At 37.3% G+C, this 23,426-nt stretch overlaps 1 protein-coding gene across 2 annotated transcripts; it reads right to left on the bottom strand.

Annotated features, from left to right (window-relative positions):
* Positions 1 to 23,405, bottom strand: dzip1 (DAZ interacting zinc finger protein 1). 2 transcript variants are annotated; one of them, XM_048200324.1, is made up of 18 exons: positions 23,259 to 23,405; positions 22,130 to 22,288; positions 21,262 to 21,888; positions 14,414 to 14,498; positions 13,464 to 13,594; positions 13,221 to 13,379; positions 12,902 to 13,030; positions 12,762 to 12,824; positions 12,545 to 12,673; positions 12,213 to 12,261; positions 12,078 to 12,125; positions 9,047 to 9,195; positions 8,757 to 8,943; positions 4,530 to 4,683; positions 3,973 to 4,295; positions 3,719 to 3,861; positions 2,785 to 2,959; positions 1 to 379 (listed from the first exon to the last, which is right to left on the bottom strand). In XM_048200324.1, the coding sequence occupies exons 3-18, from the start codon at positions 21,748 to 21,750 to the stop codon at positions 297 to 299; spliced, it is 2,496 nt and encodes an 831-aa protein (XP_048056281.1). In that variant the 5' UTR covers positions 21,751 to 21,888; positions 22,130 to 22,288; positions 23,259 to 23,405; the 3' UTR covers positions 1 to 296. The 2 variants fall into 2 exon arrangements, with proteins under 2 accessions (XP_048056281.1, XP_048056280.1); XM_048200323.1 differs by having other exon boundaries at positions 22,168 to 22,288.
* Positions 23,406 to 23,426: the final 21 nt, after the last annotated feature.

Raw genomic sequence — 23,426 nt, 5'->3', positions numbered from 1 at the left:
TGTTATAAAAAGTGAATTTAATAAATCATTTAGCATATAAACAATCAAAAAGTATGTGGCAATTATTTTAAAGTGCAACATCCCTTGGATGTTCCTTAGTATTAGGTGTACTTGTACCTTTATATTTCATATAAAGTACCTTTAACACTGTCAATATTAAACTCAAGGAATGAAAGGCTGTTTTTGCACTGCTGTCCCTGAATAAAAACTAAGCCTGAGCTACAACAGATACTGGATATTACAATTATAAGGTTTATTAGCTTGTGAATGTTTTGGTATTGCTCTGCTGCGTTTTATTATATCTCATCTGAATCATCCCAGTCACTGACGGTCACTAAGCTGCTCTTGAGAGTGCTGCCGGTTCCTGCGTCTGTGAGGCCTGCAAAACACAAAGAAGGAAATCAGAATCACAGCAACAGGTGTTGAGCTGAAGAGTCTCTGCTTATGAGAAAGAGGTCATGAATCATGGGTTCAAATGTCTTTTAACACCAGAAAAATATACTAAGGGTGTGTTCACACTTGGCAGGTTTGGCTTGATTAAAACTAACTCTGGTGTGATTGCTCTGTTAGTGCGGTTCTTTTTAATAAGTGTGAACGCTGCCATCCAAACCTCCGTGTGCAAAACAAGCAGACAGAGCCCTCTGAAAGATGGGTCTCGGTCCACTTCCAAACGAAATCTAATGTGGTTCGACTGAAATATGAATGCAACAAGGACCGAAGACATCTAAACGAATCCAAAACAGGATGTGATGTCACAAGATGCGACCCTAAAGAGGACAGAATGTTCAAGCATACCTACGTTGCCCATTACAGTTCGGTACAGGTGTTGAAACCACGTCTCCTTGCAGCAGATCTTCGTTTGTGTGTGTAATGCAGGAATTGCTCGCACTTTTTTGACTCCTTTGCACGTTTTATAAGCTCTTCACGAGTTCTCAGCTGGTAAAAATACCAGCATATGTACACATGTATAACAAGTGCATTTAGCCCAACACACAGCATTGTTTTGGATGTTTGGTAAGTTCTGTCGCAAGTTCTTCTCGTTTTTTGTTTTGTATCTTTAGGTTCAGTTTTAAAAATGACAGTGTGAACACAACGCGAACCAGAACGTATAATTTTCTTTTTTGGTCCGAACCAAGAGAACCAACAGAACCGAACTGCAAGTGTGAACACACCTTAAGATATAACAAGTACTATTAATGTAGTAATTAATTTAAACTATAAAAGAAAATATCTAAACAATATTTATGGCTTTTCAGATTAAATGAGAACGCACAATACATGAAAAAAGTGAAATTTAAAAAAAATGCAATTTACTTGCATAGAAAAAATGTAAATAAACAGAATTTTTGCTTGATACCAGAGTGTTGATGTGCAGAACACATACTGGTTAACTTTACTGACTGCAGAAATTATTGTGGGGTTTATTTTTTATTTATTTCTTTACTTTTTAGTGCATAACAGAAAATATGATGCCAATTTTAAAAATGTCCATTGAATTTGGTATGTGGAAAGTATATAAATTGAACAGTGACAATCAAAATTCTTCAAAAGTGAAAATTCTACTTTCATATTTTAGCCAATTTAGCTTTTGTTTATGGTAAAATTAAGTTGTAAAAAGACAAAATTATTGGTAAGGCTGTTAGATGTGGGTCATGGACTCAGTCTAAGGGATCTAGACTGTCCTGGAGCGTGGCTCGGACTAGTACTGAGGTCCCCAGTATCAGAACATTGAGCATAGAAGCTTCAGGACCTTTCCTAACGCCTTTATACTAGTTCCTGGGAGCAATGCTATATGTCACTGCTGGTCTGCTGATGCGTTTATTGGCTCAGGGCTGAGGCCTTCAAGTTTTTAGAGCATAGGCCTAAGGTCGTGAAAAGGTACAGGAGAGCAGGCATTGGTCAGCATGGCGTAGTTGGTATCGACTTCCCCATAGCGTCAAAGCTGACGCAGCGCTGAGTCGTCAGCTTGTGTAATGTGTAATTGCATTACTCATAACAAGTGTATTGGAGTAAAGAATACATACTGTAGTCAAGTATGGAGTAAAAGTTGCCAATATCTCTGATACTCAGTAAAACTACAAAATAGCCAATAAGATACTCAAGTACAGTAACTAATTACATTTACTCAAATACTTTACACCACTGGTTTTCAGGTGCCCTTTTTAAATGTGTGTGTGTGGTTCAGGTAAACTCTACGTCTATGTCTAATGTCTTTCTTGTCCTTGTGGAGACATTTTTTGGTCCCCATAAGGAAAACAGCTTATAAATCATACAAAGTTTTTTTGTGCAGAAAGTTTTGTGTGATGGGTAGGGTTAGAGGGTAGAATATACAGTTTGTACAGTATAAAAATCATCTATGTAATGTCCCCATAAAGGAAAATTCACACTGCTCCGACAGACCAACGCTGACAGTCACCAGATTTCAGCACGTTTCGGCATGTTTCAGCATGATTAATTTGCAAACACAAGCTCATTGATTCATGTAAAATCAATGTACATGATAAAGTCATGTACTTTTTTCAGTGTATGGTCTTTATAATAAATAATCTTAATATTAAATCAAAATTCAAGGTTTGAACCAAACTATAAATATAATTTAAAGAAAAACTAATAAATTTGGATGTAACAAATTAAGTTTTTTTTAAGATGGTCCAAAGTATATATTTTTTCAGTGTAGCTTTTTTGCAAGCAATCTGAGTTTCAATGATGTAAATCATTTACAACCATGATTTCTTATTAGCAAACTATTGAAAATATTTTTAGTTAACAAAGAATTCTATGTACCTGGCTTCTGCCCTTTGCCCGTCGATGAGCCCCACACACTGGTGCTGGTGTCCAGACTCTTGTCCAGACTCTTCCTGATGACGGGCACGGGACATTGGCTGGGTTTAGGTAAAGCGGGCACATCCTCCAGAGAGGAGATATCCCAGTCATCATCGTCATCATCTTCATCTGTGTACTGAAAGCAACAGAGCAGAAAAATGACCCTCTGGTACAGAGATAAAACTAACAAAAATAGTGAGAAAATAGCTATCTTCAGGGAATTATAGTCTTCTCATCCAAACTGCTGTATTAGAAGTCATGTCAGCACTACAGTCATGCCAGTATAGTGTTCCTAATGGCATTTTGAGGTTGACACAATATCTGTCCTGTATACTATCTGAATAGCAATCCTTACAAAGATCATAAATGCAAGTGTTAAATGTTAAGCAGCTAAAATAATCCTCTCATTTCATCTACTGACCTATTATTATATGGTCTTTTTTATCTAAAAGGATTGTATACTAGGGTTTGTCTATTATAAAAAAATTAAAAACAGTAAGTTCCAGTTCTAGAATCTGATTAGATGAGCCACATTTGAAGCTACAAACAAATACATACACCTGCGATCACAAACCAGTTCAATTCTATATTAGTTCAGTTCTATATGCTACCATTCAGCAGTTTGGGGTTGGTAAGATTTTGTAATGTTTTTGAAAAAAGTCATGGGTCTGTGGCCATTACATTAGCATGCTTTTTTCTCAAATATTGCTTCTTACCATCTCTGTTTTCTGTTTAAGTTGCTGTTATATAATCTACAAAGACATTATTTGTACTTGTTTGTAGCTATACGGCCACTCAGGATGTTTTAACCTGTTCTCCGTTGTTGTAGATTTCAGTGCCATGTTAATGTAACATAATATTAACAACTGAATCTGTTTAAAGGGGCAGATCTTACCTTTAGGTCTTTCTTTGCATCTTGCTTTGTATTTTTGACAGCTGTTGGCTTCTCCAGGAATGTACTAACGCCCCCTGCTGGTTTCTTTGGGCCCCGTGTCACCAGCTGTTTTTCAAGGCTTTTGCCAATAGCTTTGACATTACCTACAGAAAGCACACACACACACACACACACACAAATATAAATATACTACAAATTTGTAAAATTTTTGTTTCCGATGCAATACAACAACTGACATTAGAAGCTAGTCTTACTGTGAGAAATCTTCTCCACATTTCCATTCTGGTCAGTGTGTTTGTGCAGCTGTGAGAGGTTGATCTCCTTCATCTCGCTGCCATCAGTCCACTCGCTGTCGCTCTCGCTCAGAGCGGTCACGTCCGTCCTGTCCGCGCTGATTACGGGAGCAGCGGAGCGCACAGCAGGAGTGTGAGGGGTCGAACGCTGTTGTGTTTTAGCAGTCTGGGCTTTGACTGTGGTGCTGTTGACCAGGACAGATTTCTTCTGTGTTTGAGGAGCTTCTTCCTCAGATGTCTCCTCTTCCTCGGACGACTCTTCATCAGAGCTGAATGGAGGGGTTCTGCAAGCGAGACATAATATTTCCATTCATGCATCTAAGTATCAAAATACTTATAAAGAGCAATGACATAAAAATCAGTGATCGTTTAAGCCAAAGTGATATCATGAACAGCAAACAAAATAAATTCAAGTCAACAGGAAACGGCATAAATAGGGTTTATTTTAATTTTTTATATTTATTGTGATTGATAAAACCCTAACAGTGTCAGGAACACCATAGTAAATTTCGCCGTACCTGTGATGCTGTAGTGGTGTGGAGGTCTTGGGCAGGGGGCTGGTTCTGCTGCGTGGGACTGGTTGTGGGGTGTGCAGCTGTTTGGGAGCAGGACCTGACACCACACGAGTTACTGTAGATGGAAAACTGCTGGATCTGGGTCTGGACTGAACCACTGCAAGAGAACAAGAAAAAAGCTGCATCCTAACTGAAAATAAACTAAATGTATGCAACAGAAACAAGTGAGAAACAAAAATCAACTCTGCACACACAAAAACTAGTTGAAAAACTACAATTTTTGAACAACATAGAACTAAATGTTAGATATTTGCTTTAATATATTAAACAGTACATGTCACATTCGGTTGGGAATCAAGGTTATTTTAGTACCATTTGTATACTATATTGTGTAAATACTATACACTGACAAAATGTTAACCTAAAAATGACATCTAAATTAACTGCCTTAAATCAAAAATATTATTTAATATATCTTAATCAACCAGAATCCATTATTTTATACCAACAAAATGTATTTTTATAGGTTAAAGTAAAAACAGCTCTTTAAGGTGAAAATTACAAGTTTTTGTTATTTTAGTACTTCAAGTTACACAAAAATGAGTAATAAAAAAATAAAAGTTTGTTTTATTATATTTTATTTGATTTAAGGTAACATTTATTTTATTTCACGTAAAGAAAATGTTTTTAAATGGTTTTGGTTTTTGGGAATAGACATAAAACAAATATATCTAAAGGTGCAGTAAACTATTTAGTTATATAACCAATCAGCAGTAGTGGGCGTGTCCACTCATGATGGGGGAGGAGAGAGAGAGAGCAAATGGGAGATTTGAAGAAAGACTGTAGAAAGAGATGGCTGAGAGACATTACAAAAGAGAAAAGCTCAGAGAGAATATCACTGAAAAAAGAAAGGTTGTCATCAGGCAAGAGCTTTAAAGTGATAGTTCACCCATAAATGAAAATTTTCCCATGATTTACTCATTCTCAAACCATCCTATGTGTATATGACTATCTTCTTTCAGACTAACACAATCACAGATATATTTAAAAATAGGGATGCAGTCAACACAATGAAACTCTCTCCAAGATGAATCAATGTTTCTATTATTATACTTCATCAAGATACTGGTAATACAATACGCATCAATATATCTTCACTTTGTGCTTTGAACTTTTCACTGCGGAGCGCTGCCGCTGCGTGCTGTGACTCCATGGTGCTTCAAGCGCATCATTCTGCACACAGGATGCGCATAAGCGCTTTGAGCCGCTCTGTATGGGAGCCGTTCATATTATAATACTTTTGGGCAATGAAAGATTGTTAACAGCATTTTTTTTTTTTTGTCCTATCTATCATAGGTTGCTGAATCATTTTTATTTTTATATTTTAATGATAAGACATTTAATAGCTTCTGATTTCGTCCACATTTTCATATTTATTCACAAACTTATAGGATGAACAAATAGGCCTAAGCTATGCAATTTTTTTATATTATGAAAAGAAAGTATTATGAAAAAAAGTTAAACAAAGTCTGCGTCACATTTCAGTTTTCATCTTGAACACTTTTTGAGGATCGTGAGTGAACGCGATCATCTCTTCCTCTTTACTACTTTACAGAAGGAAATAAACATGAATGAAAATCAAAAAATATGTTGAAAGATACAGTAGCTTACCGAAATCTGTATCACATCAGTTCAATCAGTGTTGCAAACAATGTCACCTATATACCTCAGAAAAGCCATTTGTTGACCATAAACTATAGTCAGCAGCAAGAAAAATAAAACGAACTATTTAAAACAAAATGAAATTAAAAATTCCATCAATGACGGAAAATTCTCAGTTAACGCGACCTTTGAGATTATTTATTATATACACGCCACACTACCGCCGGTGACACTCCATGACCGCGGTTGTCATGCCAACCGTCACAGCCCTAAGTGAGGCATACAGTTTATTAGGTAATTTAGCACTTTTCTTATTACTTGAATATCGGATCGGATCGGTATCGGCCAATACTGAATTCCAGGTATCGGAATCGGAAGCAAAAAAAAAGCGGACCGATGCATCCCTATTTAAAAATATCGTTAGTCATCCAAGGTTTATAATGGTTGCGAATGAAGGGCCGCGTTTTGAAGTAAAAATAAAGCATCCATCTATAAAAAAAAAAAAAAAAAAGTAATCCATATGACTCCAGTGGGTTAATAAAGGCCTCCTGAAGCGAAGCGATGCGTTTTTGTACAAACCCGATTCCAAAAAAGCTGGGACACTGTACAAATTCTGAATAAAAAAGGAATGCAATAATTTATAAATCTCATAAAATTATATTTTATTCACAATAGAATATAGATAACATATCAAATGTTGAAAGTGAGACATTTTGAAATGTCATGCCAAATATTGGCTCATTTTGGATTTCATGAGAGCTACACATTCCAAAAAAGTTGGGACAGGTAAGCAATAAGAGGCCGGAAAAGTTAAATGTACATATAAGGAACAGCTGGAGGACCAATTTGCAACCTATTAGGTCAATTGGCAACATGATTGGGTATAAAAAGAGCCTCTCAGAGTGGCAGTGTCTCTCAGAAGTTAAGATGGGCAGAGGATCACCAATTCCCCCAATGCTGTGGCGAAAAATAGTGGAGCAATATCAGAAAGGAGTTTCTCAGAGAAAAATTGCAAAGAGTTTGAAGTTATCATCATCTACAGTGCATAATATCATCCAAAGATTCAGAGAATCTGGAACAATCTCTGTGCGTAAGGGTCAAGGCCGGAAAACCATACTGGATGCCCGTGATCTTCGGGCCCTTAGACGGCACTGCATCACATACAGGAATGCTACTGTAATGGAAATCACAACATGGGCTCAGGAATACTTCCAGAAAACATTGTCGGTGAACACAATCCACCGTGCCATTCGCCGTTGCCGGCTAAAACTCTATAGGTCAAAAGAGAAGCTATATCTAATCATGATCCAGAAGTGCAGGCATTTTCTCTGGGCCAAGGCTCATTTAAAATGGACTGTGGCAAAGTGGAAAACTGTTCTGTGGTCAGACGAATCAAAATTTGAAGTTCTTTTTGGAAAACTGGGATGCCATGTCATCCGGACTAAAGAGGACAAGGACAACCCAAGTTGTTATCAGCGCTCAGTTCAGAAGCCTGCATCTCTGATTGTATGGGGTTGCATGAGTGCGTGTGGCACGGGCAGCTTACACATCTGGAAAGGCACCATCAATGCTGAAAGGTATATCCAAGTTCTAGAACAACATATGCTCCCATCCAGACGTCGTCTCTTTCAGGGAAGACCTTGCATTTTCCAACATGACAATGCCAGACCACATACTGCATCAATTACAACATCATGGCTGCGTAGAAGGAGGATCCGGGTACTGAAATGGCCAGCCTGCAGTCCAGATCTTTCACCCATAGAAAACATTTGGCGCATCATAAAGAGGAAGATGCGACAAAGAAGACCTAAGACAGTTGAGCAACTAGAAGCCTGTATTAGACAAGAATGGGACAACATTCCTATTCCTAAACTTGAGCAACTTGTCTCCTCAGTCCCCAGACATTTGCAAACTGTTATAAAAAGAAGAGGGGATGCCACACAGTGGTAAACATGGCCTTGTCCTAACTTTTGAGATGTGTTTATGCCATGAAATTTAAAATCAACTTATTTTCCCCTTAAAATGATACATTTTCTCAGTTTAAACATTTGATATGTCATCTATGTTGTATTCTGAATAAAATATTGAAATTTGAAACTTCCACATCATTGCATTCTGTTTTTATTCACAATTTGTACAGCGTCCCAACATTTTTGGAATCAGGTTTGTAAGAAAAATATCCATATTTAAAACTTTATAAATTCAAATAACTAGCTTCCGTCAGACAAACGTACGCAGAGTGCACAAGGAGAGTGGAAGAATATCCAAAATGATGTATGGAAATGCTCAAGGCCAGATTTTTTTTAGCGATTACAAAACTTATGCGACAATGCATTTTTTTTTTAGGGATGACGTCATTACGCAAACTATTTTATCGGTAAATTTTTTCGCTTTATTTTTCTTAGCTATGACAGAGACATCCACTCTTGCACTGCATGTTTGCATTTTGGGGGCGGAGCAATGAAGGGAGGGGTGTGTTTGTTTGGGTTGATTTCAAATATCAACAGTGTTTCTCAGAAATCGCTTACTGCACCTTTAATGCCTTTGCCTTTAATGCCAAATCCTGACCTTGTTCATGTTGTTTGGGCTTGGCTGGCTGCTCCGTGTTTCTCTCCTTCACTCTCTGCTCTAGTTTATGGTTGATCTCTTTCTGTGCCCTCCGATATGCTGGATCCTCTTCCTGTCTCTTCTGACGATCAGTGATAATCTGGGCCATGGTGCTCTTATACACCCCTTTAGAGAGACCACTGACTCCCTGAACAACACCACAGACATTGAGGTTATACAGTGCTATGGGCTCTTAATTGCACTCCAACTGTGTCATAAGTAAGCATTTTTTTCATGCAGTTTGACACTACCTTGATGCCTAAGCTCTGCAGTCTATCATCAAGGTTCTGCTGAGCTGCCAGGCGCATGTCTCTCCTCAAACCCGGATTCTTCAACAGCTCCTGCACTTCCTGCTGCCACGACCGGCTCTCTGTGTGACTCTCAGAGATGCTAGAGGAATCTGAAAACATAAGATGAATGCTCTTGGTAACATGATGGTTGGCAGATGTTCTGGAATAAATTTGTCATTCTACAATTGCCGTGGCAGAGTCTGCCACTCATTGTAAAAAACACTTTTAACTTGGAATAACATAATTATCTTATAATTATTTATTATTATCTCTTATAGCATGAAAACATGCACAGAACTGCTCTATAATGCAGTTGCATAGAAACTAAGTTAAAATTATGTATAGACACATTACTGTTCAAAAGTTTGGGTTTGGTAAGAATTTTTTATGTTTTTGATAGAAGTCTCTTTTGCTCACGAGGCTGCATTTATTTGATCAAAACTACAGTAAAAAAAAAAGGAATATTTTGAAATATTATTACAATTTAAAATATCTGATGTCTATTTTAATATATTTTAAAATGTAATTTATTCATATGATGGTAAAGCTGAATTTTCACCATCAGTACTCCTTAGTGTCACACGATCATTCAGAAATCATTCTAAAATGCTGATTTGCTGCTAAAGAAACATTTCTTAGTATTATCAATTTTGAAAACAGTTTTTTTGTTGTTGAATATAAAGTTCAAAAGAATGGCATTGATTTGAAATCTTTTGAAATGTCTTTACTGTCACTTTTGATCAATTTAATGTGTCCTTGCTGAATAAAAGTATTAATTTCTTAAAAAAAAAAATCATAATAACCTCAAACTTTTTAATGGTATTATATATAAATGTATCATTTTATTATTATTTTTTTTTAAAAATTGTCACCTGACCATTTCAGATGTTAATATCAGCTGCAAATAGGCTTTTTCTTTATTTATAAAACTATAATTATTTCCTAAAATATTGTTTCAAATGACTTAATTTGACCTTGTAAAAATAGGAAATAATGCAAAATTTTCAATGAAAATATAAACTGCACAAATGAAAACAAAACACAAAAAAAAAACTGGAAATGCCACTGCACTTGTACAATGTCTCTTTTATATTTTTAAAACCCATAAACAACAGAGAACACCAAACATTCAAAACATATGTTCATTTCCTGTAGATCCACTTGACATTCCCTTTCTCTTACTCTGAGCTGTCCAGTGATTACATGCATGCTGTAACTTCTGTGTTTACTAAGGAGATAGATCTTCCAGCTCATAGCTTTAGTTTGCTGGTGACACAAGCTCAGACTGAACACGCAGACCTAAGCAATCCATGCAGACAGGATGCAAGCATGCCACAGACGACTATACTCAATCACCACCGCTTTACCTTTATCCTCCTCAGACAGCTCCACAATTGGATCCAGTTTATGGACTGAGTTGGACTGCTCTAATAGGACCGTGCAAAGAGGTCAGAGAAGAGTGCAGGGGTTACGGAAGGACTGAGGCATATTTAAATCTAACCCTTAGCCTAAACATCTCATTTTGCACTGATATTACCCATACTGACCCCATTAAATCACATTTTAAGGTTGTTAATGCATGTACATTCGCTTTGAAGCCATCTGTATGCTAGTGCCCACCAAAAAGACACATGCTGGGGATGCTGCATCCAATTAGCATACTGTCCATCCTAAATCCTATTCAAAATTAGAATTAGTGTGTCTCAAATCATAGTCTGTTGAAATGAGTATTCCAAAGATACCCTGATGGTCTGCTTTTCCTTGTTAGAATCCGACGTGCAGATCCATGCACACTCTAATGGCTAAAATTGCCCCAACCCACTATGTGATGGATTAGATTAGAACTACAAACACGAATAAAGTGTTAAAAAACTACAAACAGGGCAGATATGAGAGAGTAGAGAGGTTTAGATGAAGTTGTTTGAGTGATTAATAATCAGTATCTATCTAACCTGACGAAAATATATTCAATGTTATCCACATAATATTTTATCTGCAAAAGTATTGTGAATTTTATAAAGAAATGTTTGGTCATTAACTTTTAAATACATCATTATGCAAACAAATAAGGAAAGTTCTTCACATGAAAGACCACCGACTGGCAGATCAACCTTACATTTTGCGTTGGCATGTCTCTACAGTAGCCCTAAATGGACAAACTGCTCTACTGCTCATTGCTTGACTGGCTACTCTCTTCTGTCTCAGACGATGACTTCTTTGTCCTGTGTCGGCCACCGTACCTTCTCTACGTGCTTCAAAAGGGAGGGGTGAGTGGTGGACTGAGCAATTCGCAATCTCACCGCTAGCTGGCACTAAAATTTACACACTGCACCTTTAAAGGGGCTATATGTAAAATTCATAAACCCTTGTTATTGGCGACACCGGTGGCCATTAAGAAAACTGCAGAGAGAGCAGCAGTTAGGAAAGCATCTGATCATAGTGATGTGGATATGTTTGCACAAGCTCTGCAATTCAACGGCATCATGTCGACAGATGAGGCAATTAAAAATACACTGTTATGGTAATTTGATTACAAAGTACATATTTGAGACTATAAACTATATAGATCAGACTTTGTGCGAATATAGTTTAAATTAATCTCTTTTTTTTTGCATGACACATTGACATTAGCGTAAAGAATAGCTCTTTCGGCATTATGCTGGACATAAACATTTGTGTTTATGAATGAAAAGAGTGCGTAAACATCACATCCTTTTGATTTTCACAGCAAAAACATCCCGAAGGCTTTCATAGACAACCTAGGAAGTCGGTGAAGGTTTCATTTTTTAGTTTTTAAAATACAGCATGATGCGATGTCACCATGACTGGGGCTACCCAGGATGACTAAACAAAGAAAATAAACAATAATAAAGGTGCATGTAAATCCTTTGCTCCAAAAGCCTAACATTACAATGTGCAACACCACTGATAGTTGCACTTGAGATTATGCTTATCTGGACATTGTCTAGCAATATGTTATGCAGGGACTTACCACTGATCACCACTTTAGCTTTAGTCTCTGGAGCTGGTGCAGCAACCACTGAATCAAAAATGTATATAGATTAAAATTAGGAAGTTAATTCAGCTCTGATATATTAAAAGATCTAAAAATATAATATTTACATACCTTCGCGCTGTACTGTTAGTGTTGGCGGCTTTGACGAGATCTGTTTCATCTGTCATGTAAACAAAACCACATGTTATTTGCTATAACAAAAAACCAGCAACACGTTATCTGAGCCCTGTCACATTCAAATTAAATGTTTCACTGAAAAGACAATCTGCATAATGACAAGCTGACCACCTAATCAGCATGATGACAATTGCTCAGATGTCCAGATATGTTCCCACATGTACACTCCTTAAGCTCGAACCTAAAGATTACACTGTGGGCCTCTGCGCTAATACAGGATATCCTGAACAATTGAGCCTCTTCCTGTGCCAAGCTACAGTACTGACCTGCTTGTTTTGGGAGGCAATAATCTGCTGCTGCTCCTGCAGCCTGTGGTTCAGTTCCTGCACCTGTCTCCATGATTCCTCCCTGCCTTCTGACACAGAAGAACGCAGCTTGTACAGCTCCTCCTGAAGCTGATGGACCAGAGTGAGACATAACAGATAAGCGGACATATGAGCTATTCCCATATTTAAAAAGCTACATGATGCCTGTGATACATACCAGACTTTTTTCACTGTCATGGTCCTCCTTTATTTTTTGCATTTTCCCTGTCCACTTCACCTCCTGAGTAAGGAAAAATAAATGTCAACTAAAACTACATCAATATCCATCCCAAATCATCTGAATATTGCATCTCTTACTTGTTTGTGGAGCTTCTGTTGAAGTTTAACAACTTCCTGCCAGTGTTCATTGCTGGCTGATGTACTGGGCTGAGTCAGTACCGGCTGCATACTTTCCTGCATATTTTTCTGCTGCAATTTTAGCAGTTCCTAAGGAGAGAAACTTAAAAATATTAATGTAATTTCAGCAGAATAACATCACATAATATCAATACTTTTTCACCTTATTTGATCATTAATTTATTTTATCCTTTATAACTGTATTATATTATATTAACGTGAAACAACATAAGGTTGAGGAAATGATGACCAATAAGCTTTGTCTGAAATAAAAACACACATTTTCTAGGTTTCTGTTCTTTTGATGCATTAAATCCATGTCCCGTTGACAAGCTTGCTTGATTTCATCTATTTTGCTGTTCATCCGCATTTTCTCATCCTCCTTCCATATTTCCAGTTGTCGCTTGAACTCCTCCTGCCTTTGAATGAGCTCTTTCTCCTGGAGAAAATAGAGAATGAAATACTTATTATGAATAACAAAATATTCTATTAAAAACATGGTATCTCTTTTATCTTCTCTAACCTGTTTAGCAGTGTAGTCTTTCTGCTGTGTCTCCATTTGGGATGTGACCAGGGTCAACTGCTCTTGTAGTTTGTTGATCTCATCTTGTAACTTCATGGTCTGAATTTTTTTGTGATTATCTGTCATCAGTTCTGGAAAACATCAGATGCCTGAATCACCCTTGTGAAAAAGAAGTGTGCTTAGTTGCATTAAATGTGAACTTGTAATGTACTTCAAATTAGAGGTCTGCATGACCACGAGACCTGACGCGACAGAGTGTGGCGCGGGACAAGTTTTGAATTGCTGAGTGTGGGTGCAGGAGGAAAGATACTGATATGTGTGTGGGAAGCGGGAGAAAAATGATTTGTGGTGAATCAATAATATGATAAAATTAGGGCAGTCAAATCGATTAATCGCAATAAATTGCATCTAACATAAAAGTGTATATATATATATATATATATGTGTGTGTGTATATATATATATATATATATATATATATATATATATATATATAGTAAACAAACTTTTGTTAGATGCAGTGATTAATCACGATTAATCGATTTCACAGCACAAATAATTATTTAATAATAACAGCACAAACAACTCTGTCACTGAAGATCTTAGGCGTTGCGTGTGTGTAAACTGGACAAAATAGCCTATAGACCCTGGAGCAATACAGATTCTAACCGGACCGGGACTGAAAAATCCATGTTGACCTCTTCCTAGAGGCTTTTGTTTGCAGAAATGGGCAAAACTTTCAGGTGGGAAAAAATATAACATATTTTTAGCTGATTAAATTTCATATAAATTTAAAGTATAAAACATTTTCACTGAATTGCTATTAACATGCAGTATAGTGTCTGAAAACATTACATTCATTTTGAACAAATGCATTCTTTTACAGTTTATTAATTCTGTAATAAGTACTCTTTTTAAAAGTATGCTAAACAACAACGATTGTCACTCACTGATGTCAAACTCCGTAGGATGTCTGCGCTGCATGTGACTTTGCAGGAAAGAGGCATTCATGAAGGCTTTCTCACAATGTTGGCACTGAAAAAACAAAACAAAATCAGGCTTTATTCATTTACGTGACATCAAATCTGTGAAGACAAATACTGATTACTTTTTTCATAAATGGCTTGCTTGTTCTTTTGTGTTCCATCAAAAAAATAAAGCCATATGGGTTTGGAACAATGTGAAGGTGAGTAAATGATGGCAGAATTTTTATTTTTGGATGATCTAATTTCTTAAATGACAATCACGCTAAGCGGGCAAGAAGCAAATGTGCCCGGGAGAATCATTGCTGAAGGTCAGAGTGAACACGAGCCCTGCTCAGGTGAAGAGCAGGTGCCGGAGCAGCTCAACACAGCTGTCACTCACACTCCACTCACGAATGATACGAAGAGACAATGTGGGCATGTTGCCATGGAAACACCGGGTGGTGCAGGGTTGATGTTACATCTTATCCCCGCTCTACCTCTCGCTCCAATTCACGGATATGCTGAAAATCCACAACACTGCACATCACACACCACATTTAGCAGCCAAAACACCCGTCTGGTACTCTCATTCAAATTTAACCACACTGCCACTGATACCCATCAAAAACACATGCGCTGGATTTGCATTTTTTTCTGCAACAAGACTGTCTCCGTAGAAAACACCCACTGTGTGACATAATTGCATTGCTGCACTAACACAACTTCCCAAATCAACTGTGAAATGTAATTACGTTTTTAGAATCCAGGCACACAGGGATTCATTGGGGTAAATCTGCAGCCTCAGCAGGTTTTGTATTACAGAAACAGAAGAACCTCACAAAAACAGTTCAGTACCATTTCACCCCAAAGTCAAAGGAAAAAACAATATATTCTGCAAAGAGAAAAGACAATTTATTTTTTGGTATTATTTTATGACCCACCATCCGGAAAAAAAAAGTAATTGTCATAAATGTAAGTATATTTTATGGTAGTATTCATTGTAATTTGTATTTATTCTGATTTTGAAAAATTGAAAAATATACATATTTTTTTTAAATAGACATCAAAAATTTTCCAATGATTCCGAATAGACAACTAAACAAAATAACATGTCATTTACTAGAGATCCTGACTAAAAGTTAATTGCTGCAGTCAATTTAAAAAAAAAAAAATAAAAGTCTGCTTGAATGAATGATTCAATGCCTCACTCATAAAGACTTCACTTGTTTCATTACTGGATGAATCAACGATCACATTTAAATCTGCGTTTGCGCTGCCGCTAACCCAGAGAGAGCAGTTGTCATGTACAGGTATGAATTGACTTCACAAACAGTCTTTTCAACCACACAGTATCATTATTTGTGTTACAAACAATCAAAATTATCACGGAAGAACTGGGATAAAAATTTACAGTTCAGATATAAAAACTCGTGTCTACGGTAGCAATCAAATGAAGCAAATCGCCTTTTGAAAGTAACTTGATGTATCAAATACATTGTTTCAAAACCAATTACATTGTTACACCAGTAGGTGGCAACAAGTGACTGTTAAAAAAAATGTATGTCATTTAGGCCACATCCAAACGAAGCCAGAGTTTTTCCTACCTAATCTTTTTTTTTCTCATTCTAAAAAAATTTCCGCAAACAAGGCGTTGTCTCAAGAAATATCTGCGTACACACGAAACCACTGAAACCGACTCAAAACGATGTAGTATACATGCCAGGCCAGTATGTGGTGCTGTAATTCTGCCAAAGAGATACACTAAAAACAGAGAAGAAGACTTGGAACATGCAGATTGACTGTGCATTCCAAACGGGATATATCGCCCTCCGAAGGGCACTTCGGAGTGAAAACAATCATGGCCGCCATATTGAAGGGTCGTTCCAAACAGAAGTGCTCAAAACTGGCCACTTCAAAGGGTCCTTCGAAATGAAGGATTTCAAAGGGTACAACTGATGGACACTTCGAGCCCCCATGATCCTTTGCACAGGGAAGTTGTTTGATGTCACTGAATGGATGCAGGAGGCTCAGAGTTCGATTTTACCTATAAATGTATGTATAGTATTTTTCTATACTACTGTAATAATTATACGAGTTAGATTTGGTACAAATGATATTGTACTTCAACAAAAATACTTAACAGCTACCTTTATTAGTCCATTCAAATGTTTCAAATACATAGACACAATATACATTATATTTAACGTAAGTAAATAAATAAATAAACGTTAAACAAAATGCGTGTTTTTAGGGGGGTTAACCAGAGTACAAAATGTGCGACAAAGGTGCTTCCTTGATTGTCTCGTTAAGATGACGCAGAAGTGCATTCCAAAAGAGGAGGTTTTTTTTTACCCCCTACACCCTTCATCCCTTCAAAGCTCACACTCCGGAGGGTAAACCCTTTGAAGGGATTAGGGCATAGGAATGAGCCCTTCCGAATGGAACGCAGTGTGTGGGGTCAAGATGTGGGGTGATGACATCGTCGTTTCACAAAATATACGGATTAGCTGTACGCATGAAAACGAAAGGGTGTTGTTTTCAGATTCATCCACTCTAGGACCCGGTTTCAAAAAATAGCAGTTTCAGGCTCCGAAAATGCTGGCTCCGTCTGGACAAAACGCCGATACAATACTACATTTTTACATATACAGCTAAACGCGTCTCCGTGTGGACAGGCTCTGAATCTTTCATTCAAGAGAATCATTCAAAAATGTAAGGTTTAATAGACATAGCCGAGTCGTTATTATTTAGGAATAAAATCATGCGGGTCATCAACATTGCAATCTTTTAATGATTAGTTGTGCAGCTCAACTGGAGAGGATGATTATTATACAGTTATATTACAGTAATGCGACAACTTATTTATATATTATAGTAGTGGAAATTTGGGGTAAAATGTACTTAACTTTAATGATAATTGTCATTGACAGTTCCAATATAAACAAATTTAAGAAATTTATTTATAAATAATTTAATTTTTGTTAAATATTTATTTTTTTCATTTCGACATTAATTTTATTACATTTCCCCCCTTAAATCTCATAGCATAATGAAATAATGAAAAAAGCATCTTGTTCTCATTACTGTAATACAAAATAATTAGACAATATAGTAATCAAATGAGAATTTTTTTTTAAAAAAATGACATAATATCACAATGCAAAACAATATTAACTAAAAATAGGTCACAACTTCTAATTTTTGGATTTTGGAGTAAAATATGACAGATTCAGCTACATTTTCATAAACACTGCACTGCTCTCAGATGACATCACTTCATGATCCTGAAATAAACAGTGAACCATCAGCAGCACTTTCATTTCGATTCTGCTGTAAGGCGCCTGCGCTTCTCCTAGCAACCACATGAAACACCAGGTGTTGCCTTGGCAACAGCTGGCCACAATCAGGAAAGGACAGTTGCATGATTACAAATGAGCAAACACCTGATATAGCCATGAGACAAAGATTGAAGCATACATCAGGGAAATATCTAAAAGTACTGCAGCATGCAGGTTTATTTCAATGAAGAGATGAGTGGAAGGGGATGATGGGGGATGGGCGCTTTGATTTGTTTCCTCCACTTAAGGCTCTTTTATAAGTGGAGTACAAGTCATCGCCACCGGCCGACACCATCTGCTCTATTCGCCAAATCCTGAATGCTGTGTCCAAAAAACACAGCGTCTGGTGATTAGCTAATCCTGTTCCGGCCTGCTTGTCCTGATTATGGTCTTAAAAGTGTTGACAACACTTCATTTAGAAACTAATTCACACACATCTACTGGATATGAAAACTAAACTTTTCAAGCTAATTAATGGGATCTATGGCTAAAACTAAAGATGGGTCACAACAGTTAACTATTCGACTGGTGGAAAATTACTTTTTCCTAGACTTATTGCTCATATCCTTATTTTTCAGTTTTGCCATTTTTAGCAGCAATGCTCTATTAAGCATGCTGATTGATTGACTAATTGTTGCTATAATTATTAGGCCCTTTTTACACTAGTGCGTTTTCATTTTAACACATAAATTTTGTCGTTTACACTACTCCAGCATTTTCGACCTTCGAAATCAGAGACTTTTGAAAATGCTGCAGAGTCCGTTTTAGTTTGAAAACACCGGGGTTGCATCAAAGTCCTTTTAAGACAAGTCATATCACTCGGCGGCCTTCTTTGAAACGCCTCTCAGGCATGCAAGTGCAGCTCCTATCTCTTTGAATGGGGAAACATCTAATTCTCCAAAGCTGTTTGCCAAGCTTTCGATTAAATTTCATATTTGAAATCACCAATGAAATCTGACAACTGTCTCATAAATTTTGTTTCTAAATGCTCGAATCATGACAAAAAAGGGTATTTTTCAGGTTTGATCAAGCTAATGCGCATGTGCAGTCCTAAGTGCACGTCCAGTGCTTCCCACACATAGACTTTACTTGGGCAGGCCGCCCAAGTATATTTGGAGACACATTTTTGCTTTTATTATTTTTATCCTCTTATACTTTTATATCTGCGCAAGATAATGAAACCATCCGCGATCGATTAACTAGTTGTTTGTACCTGCTCGTTATGTGTGCGTCAGAACTGTTTACTCCCGCTAACATTCCCACAGGCGCTGCATTTTGCAAAGTCACAAGGGGGCGCTCGTTCTACAAGCTCATGCAACAGCGCTTCAGACTGCTTCAAAGTGAGTCTCAATCAATGAAAAGCGCAGATTTATGCCAAGCGATTGCTAATGAACTCAAGTTGATGAATCATTGCAAAGTCTACTTCATGGCATTTATATAAAATGTTTTAGATGATTGTAGGAATCTGAAGGATCAGCCTGCAATAGTACAGACATTTCAAAATAAGAGTACCTGTGTATTTCAGACTTGTTTATAATTAAAAGTCACACGCTAAGTTTTTTCTTTTGGGCATTATTGGTATTTTGGTTACACAAATTGTATTTAATTTGATTTCCATTTAATTCATAGTAAATTATTGTAGTCTCCCCCACAGGAGGAAAAGACTAAGCACATTATTTGACACATATATTATTAATTTTATAAATTTTACTAGTAAAATCTGTGTCCCATTCACTGAGAGAGACACTATATGACAGCAAGGAGAACATAGGAAAAGGTGAACCATTTAAATGCTGTAATTTTGCATAATTTACAATGCATAATAATGCATAATATTAGTATATAATTAAATGTAATATGATATGTAATTAAAATTAATTTCAATAAATAAAAACACTGTTAAAACTCACACATTATTTGTTTGTCACATGTAGTAGACCATTTTTGTGCCGTGGGTAATAGGAGGATTTTTCGCCCGGCTACCACCGCAAGTATATTTCAAACCTGTGGGAAGCACTGACGTCTCTTGTGTTTCATTTCAGAGGTACGCGTCTGACTGTTTCTATAGGAACCGGAGCTTCTAACGGCCGCTGCAGTGACGCGATGACTTTACCAATTGGCAATTGGCTCTTATTTAGAAGGCGGGACATATTTCGCTATATTGCGTGTTGCACTTTCTCCCATTCAAAACAATATGAGTCTTGTGTTATTCTAGTCTTTGGTTGCATTTCAGTATAAACAGACCAAAACGGAGACTTTTGAAAACGATGGCACGGCTGCCCACTTTCACTCTGTGTATCCTTGATGACCTTGTAAACAATAACATGGAGACTGAACTGCAATCTTTGTTAGCTTTGTTGTAATTTTTAGCAGCCGTTATGGAAAGATGGTGCACTCGTATTATTATGAATGGGAGAAAGTGATTCAAGCTTTTAGAAACAAAATTTATGAGACAGTTGTTGTCAGATTTCACTGGTGATTTCAAATATGAAATTTAATCGAAAGCTTGGCAAACAGCTTTGGAGAATTTGATGTTTCCCCATTCAAAGAGATAGGAGCTGCACTTGCATGCCCAAGAGGCGTTTCAAAGGTAGCCGCCGAGTGATATGACTTGTCTTAAAGGGGCTTTGATTAAACTCTGCATTTTTTTAATACTGCGGCTACCTACATGTGCAAGAGACAACTGTTTACAATTGTACGCACATGCCCAGTGTGCATGAACGGTCATGTGACGTGTTTTTGGTCGTGTAGTGTAGACGGAGATCGTTTCTAAAACACTGGAAACACCAAGGATCGTTTTCAAACACCAGTTTTTAAACGAAAACACACTAGTGTAAACGAGGCCTTAGACAACTGTTAATGTAGTACAATTTTAGTATTATACATAAACTATTTTAGTATTTATTAATATTTTAAAGTTGCCATTATTTCTAGTTTTCAATTTTAGTCTTTTTTTTTTTTTTTTTTACATTTTTAATATTTTTATTTAGCTTTAATTTTAGTGCTGTTACATCTATTAATTGCGATTAATCACATCCAACATAAAAAATTATATATATATATATGTATATATATATATATATATATATATATATATATATATATATATATATTATGTTAGATGGGATTCATCAATTTGACAGCACTATTAAATTTATTTTCATTTCCGTCTTTTTTATTTTAGTACTTTTAGTGTCTAATTTCTATTTCAGTTTTTCAAGAAATATTTATATTTTATATTGCTTAAGCTTCATTTCAATTAATAAATGATTTTATCATTTTAGTTTACAATAACAACACTGATAGGAGAATTGTATGCGAATTGAGATTCAGCTCCTTCACGCCATCAAACAGTGAGAAAAGCACACGTTAAATTCCCTGGGGTCAATGAATTGTGAGACCGGGGTGGAACAGAGCCTGGCCTTGGGGGGAGGCGACAGCGACAATTAAAATGCTAATACACACATTCACACTCCACCATGGGGCTGTACAGACCTTGTGGTAATTGGCACCGATCCCTGCGCTGAACATAGCTTGCTGAGACGCTATGATCTTCTTCCTCTGCTTCAGTTCCTCCTTTAATGTCTTGGCATCCTGGCTTTTTTTCTGCAGCTGGACGAGGAGCTGCTCCCTTTCCCGCGCCTCCATCAACAGCCTCTCCTCGGCCGCCTGCAGACTGGCACTGAGGCAATCCTGGGAGTGCAGCAGGTACTCCACGGTGAGCTGGGCCAACCGGAAGAGCTTGATCAGGGCCGGGTCCACGGGGCTCTGACAGCGGTGGCAGCGCTCGCCCTCCACGTTGCAGAACGTCACCGCCGTGATGTGCTCCTGTAAAGCGTTGAAATCCAATTCGCAGGCCACTCGGTCCACATCCACGGCATTGATCCGACGCCAATCCACACTCTCACGTCGGGCTCTGAACTTGAAGGAAGGGGGAATGCTGGTGCTGGTGGCGGCCCCGGATGAAGTAAGCGGTCCGGACATGGTGGATGCGGCCGGTCTGCTCTGGCTGCCGGATGAGGGCTGACTCTGTGGAGAGCTCAGGAGAGATGGGATCCCTGCTGAGGAATGATTTCCCGGGGGATCTGACGGGTATGGGTAGTAAACGTTGTCATAAAATGGCTGCAGGGGAAACAAAGAGCTAGGTTAAATTTACAAGAAAGGAGAAAAAAATCCAGCTATTCATAAACAAGCCTGTGTCTCAAGGTCACACATAAAAAAAAATATATATACTAATCGATTCCACCACTGCAAGCTAAGCCTTACCAGCTAACAGCAACAACACAGGTCCACATGACTATATGAGCGTTCATTAAATGCTAGAAAAAATGATTAAATCGTCGATATATATAATAAATTCCACCTTATTTTGCTGCTTCGTGGTGTCTGTTGTCTCCTTACCATCTTGCGGTTTTTGTGAAGTCTTGATGAATGATCAGAGCGGCGCGCGGCACAGCAGTATCAGGGCGTCCTGTGCGTTTCTATGGAAACAAGAACGCGCGTCCCACTTTGTACAGCAACACTGCACGAGAACACAGAGGAGGAAAGAGCACGTGCATGTTAAAGGTCTTGGAGGGTTTTCCTGTTTATGTGTCAATCAAAACAGATAGTTATTATTATATATATTAGTTCATAAATTCGATTCATTTGAGCTTGGGACAGCGAAATGATATACTACACGAACAAGATTACAGTTTATGCCAAATATTCATTAGCCCAAAACAGTCACATACAAGGTGCTTATTTCTGTGTGTGTGTGAGAGAGATTACGTTTGAATACTATTTTAAAATACTTAAATATTTATATTAATATTAATTATATATGAATTTTAGTTACCTTAAAGTAAATTAAACCTGTTTATGCATTGTGAATTATTTAATGACATTGTTTATTTACATATAAGCATAAAATAAAAGTCACTAAAAGAAATACCATTCGCAATACACTACCATGTTAATATTTAAATAATTTATCAATATTTTTCGCAATATTTTTTTTTATTCACTGCTTTAAGGTAAATTTGGGGTTTAAATGTCATGAAAATAACTTCACAATGCAAAAAAATATGTCCTAAATATGTTTGCCTTTATGGAAAATATATTTATTTATTTACTCTTTTCGTTTGATAAAGTGAAATGTGACCTGGATATGCTCTTGATTTACCCAGAAACATCGAGCAATTTTCTGTTACACAGACTGAACGTTTCTCTCAGCATTTCATCAGCCTTCTTCTCAGATTACTGCCCCTTCAAAACATCTCAAGTTGGGACAAGCTCAGTTAAGAACAAAAGGGGGACCGTGCATAAGAACGGCACAGAGAGAATGTTTGAACCAGAAGAAAAAGTTTGAAGTTTTAATCCAATAAAACGAAAAGACGCATAAAAATAACATGAAGTTCGTCTTCAGCCATTTTCCACAGCAAACCAAAGAGTTTTGGCGACTCACCCATCGGCCGCTGAGTAACGGGAAGGACAGATGCAATGGCTCTTACCTCTCGACTAAGAAGTTTTTGCAAAGAATCCATGCAGAAGTACGTCAAAACCTGCCCATCCGAAAATCCGCGCAGTGAATCAAACAAACGCCACACAGTTGTGGTAAACTTGAACACAGGCAGAAGCAAGTCCAACAAAACGATTCCCCCAAAAGTGTGAGATCCACA

This window comes from Megalobrama amblycephala, linkage group LG8, assembly GCF_018812025.1.
Source record: "Megalobrama amblycephala isolate DHTTF-2021 linkage group LG8, ASM1881202v1, whole genome shotgun sequence".
In the NCBI taxonomy this organism is placed as follows: Eukaryota; Metazoa; Chordata; class Actinopteri; order Cypriniformes; family Xenocyprididae; genus Megalobrama; species Megalobrama amblycephala.
This window is presented reverse-complemented; position numbering and strand designations above follow the sequence as displayed.

Excerpts from the sequence above, each read along its gene's own strand:
- dzip1 (XM_048200323.1), bottom strand. Across the intron at positions 9,196-12,077 it reads AGCTAAAGTGGTGATCAGTG|ATTCCTCTAGCATCTCTGAG; the intron begins GTAAGTCCCTGC and ends TTATGTTTTCAG. Across the intron at positions 8,944-9,046 it reads TGCAGAGCTTAGGCATCAAG|GGAGTCAGTGGTCTCTCTAA; the intron begins GTAGTGTCAAAC and ends GGTGTTGTTCAG.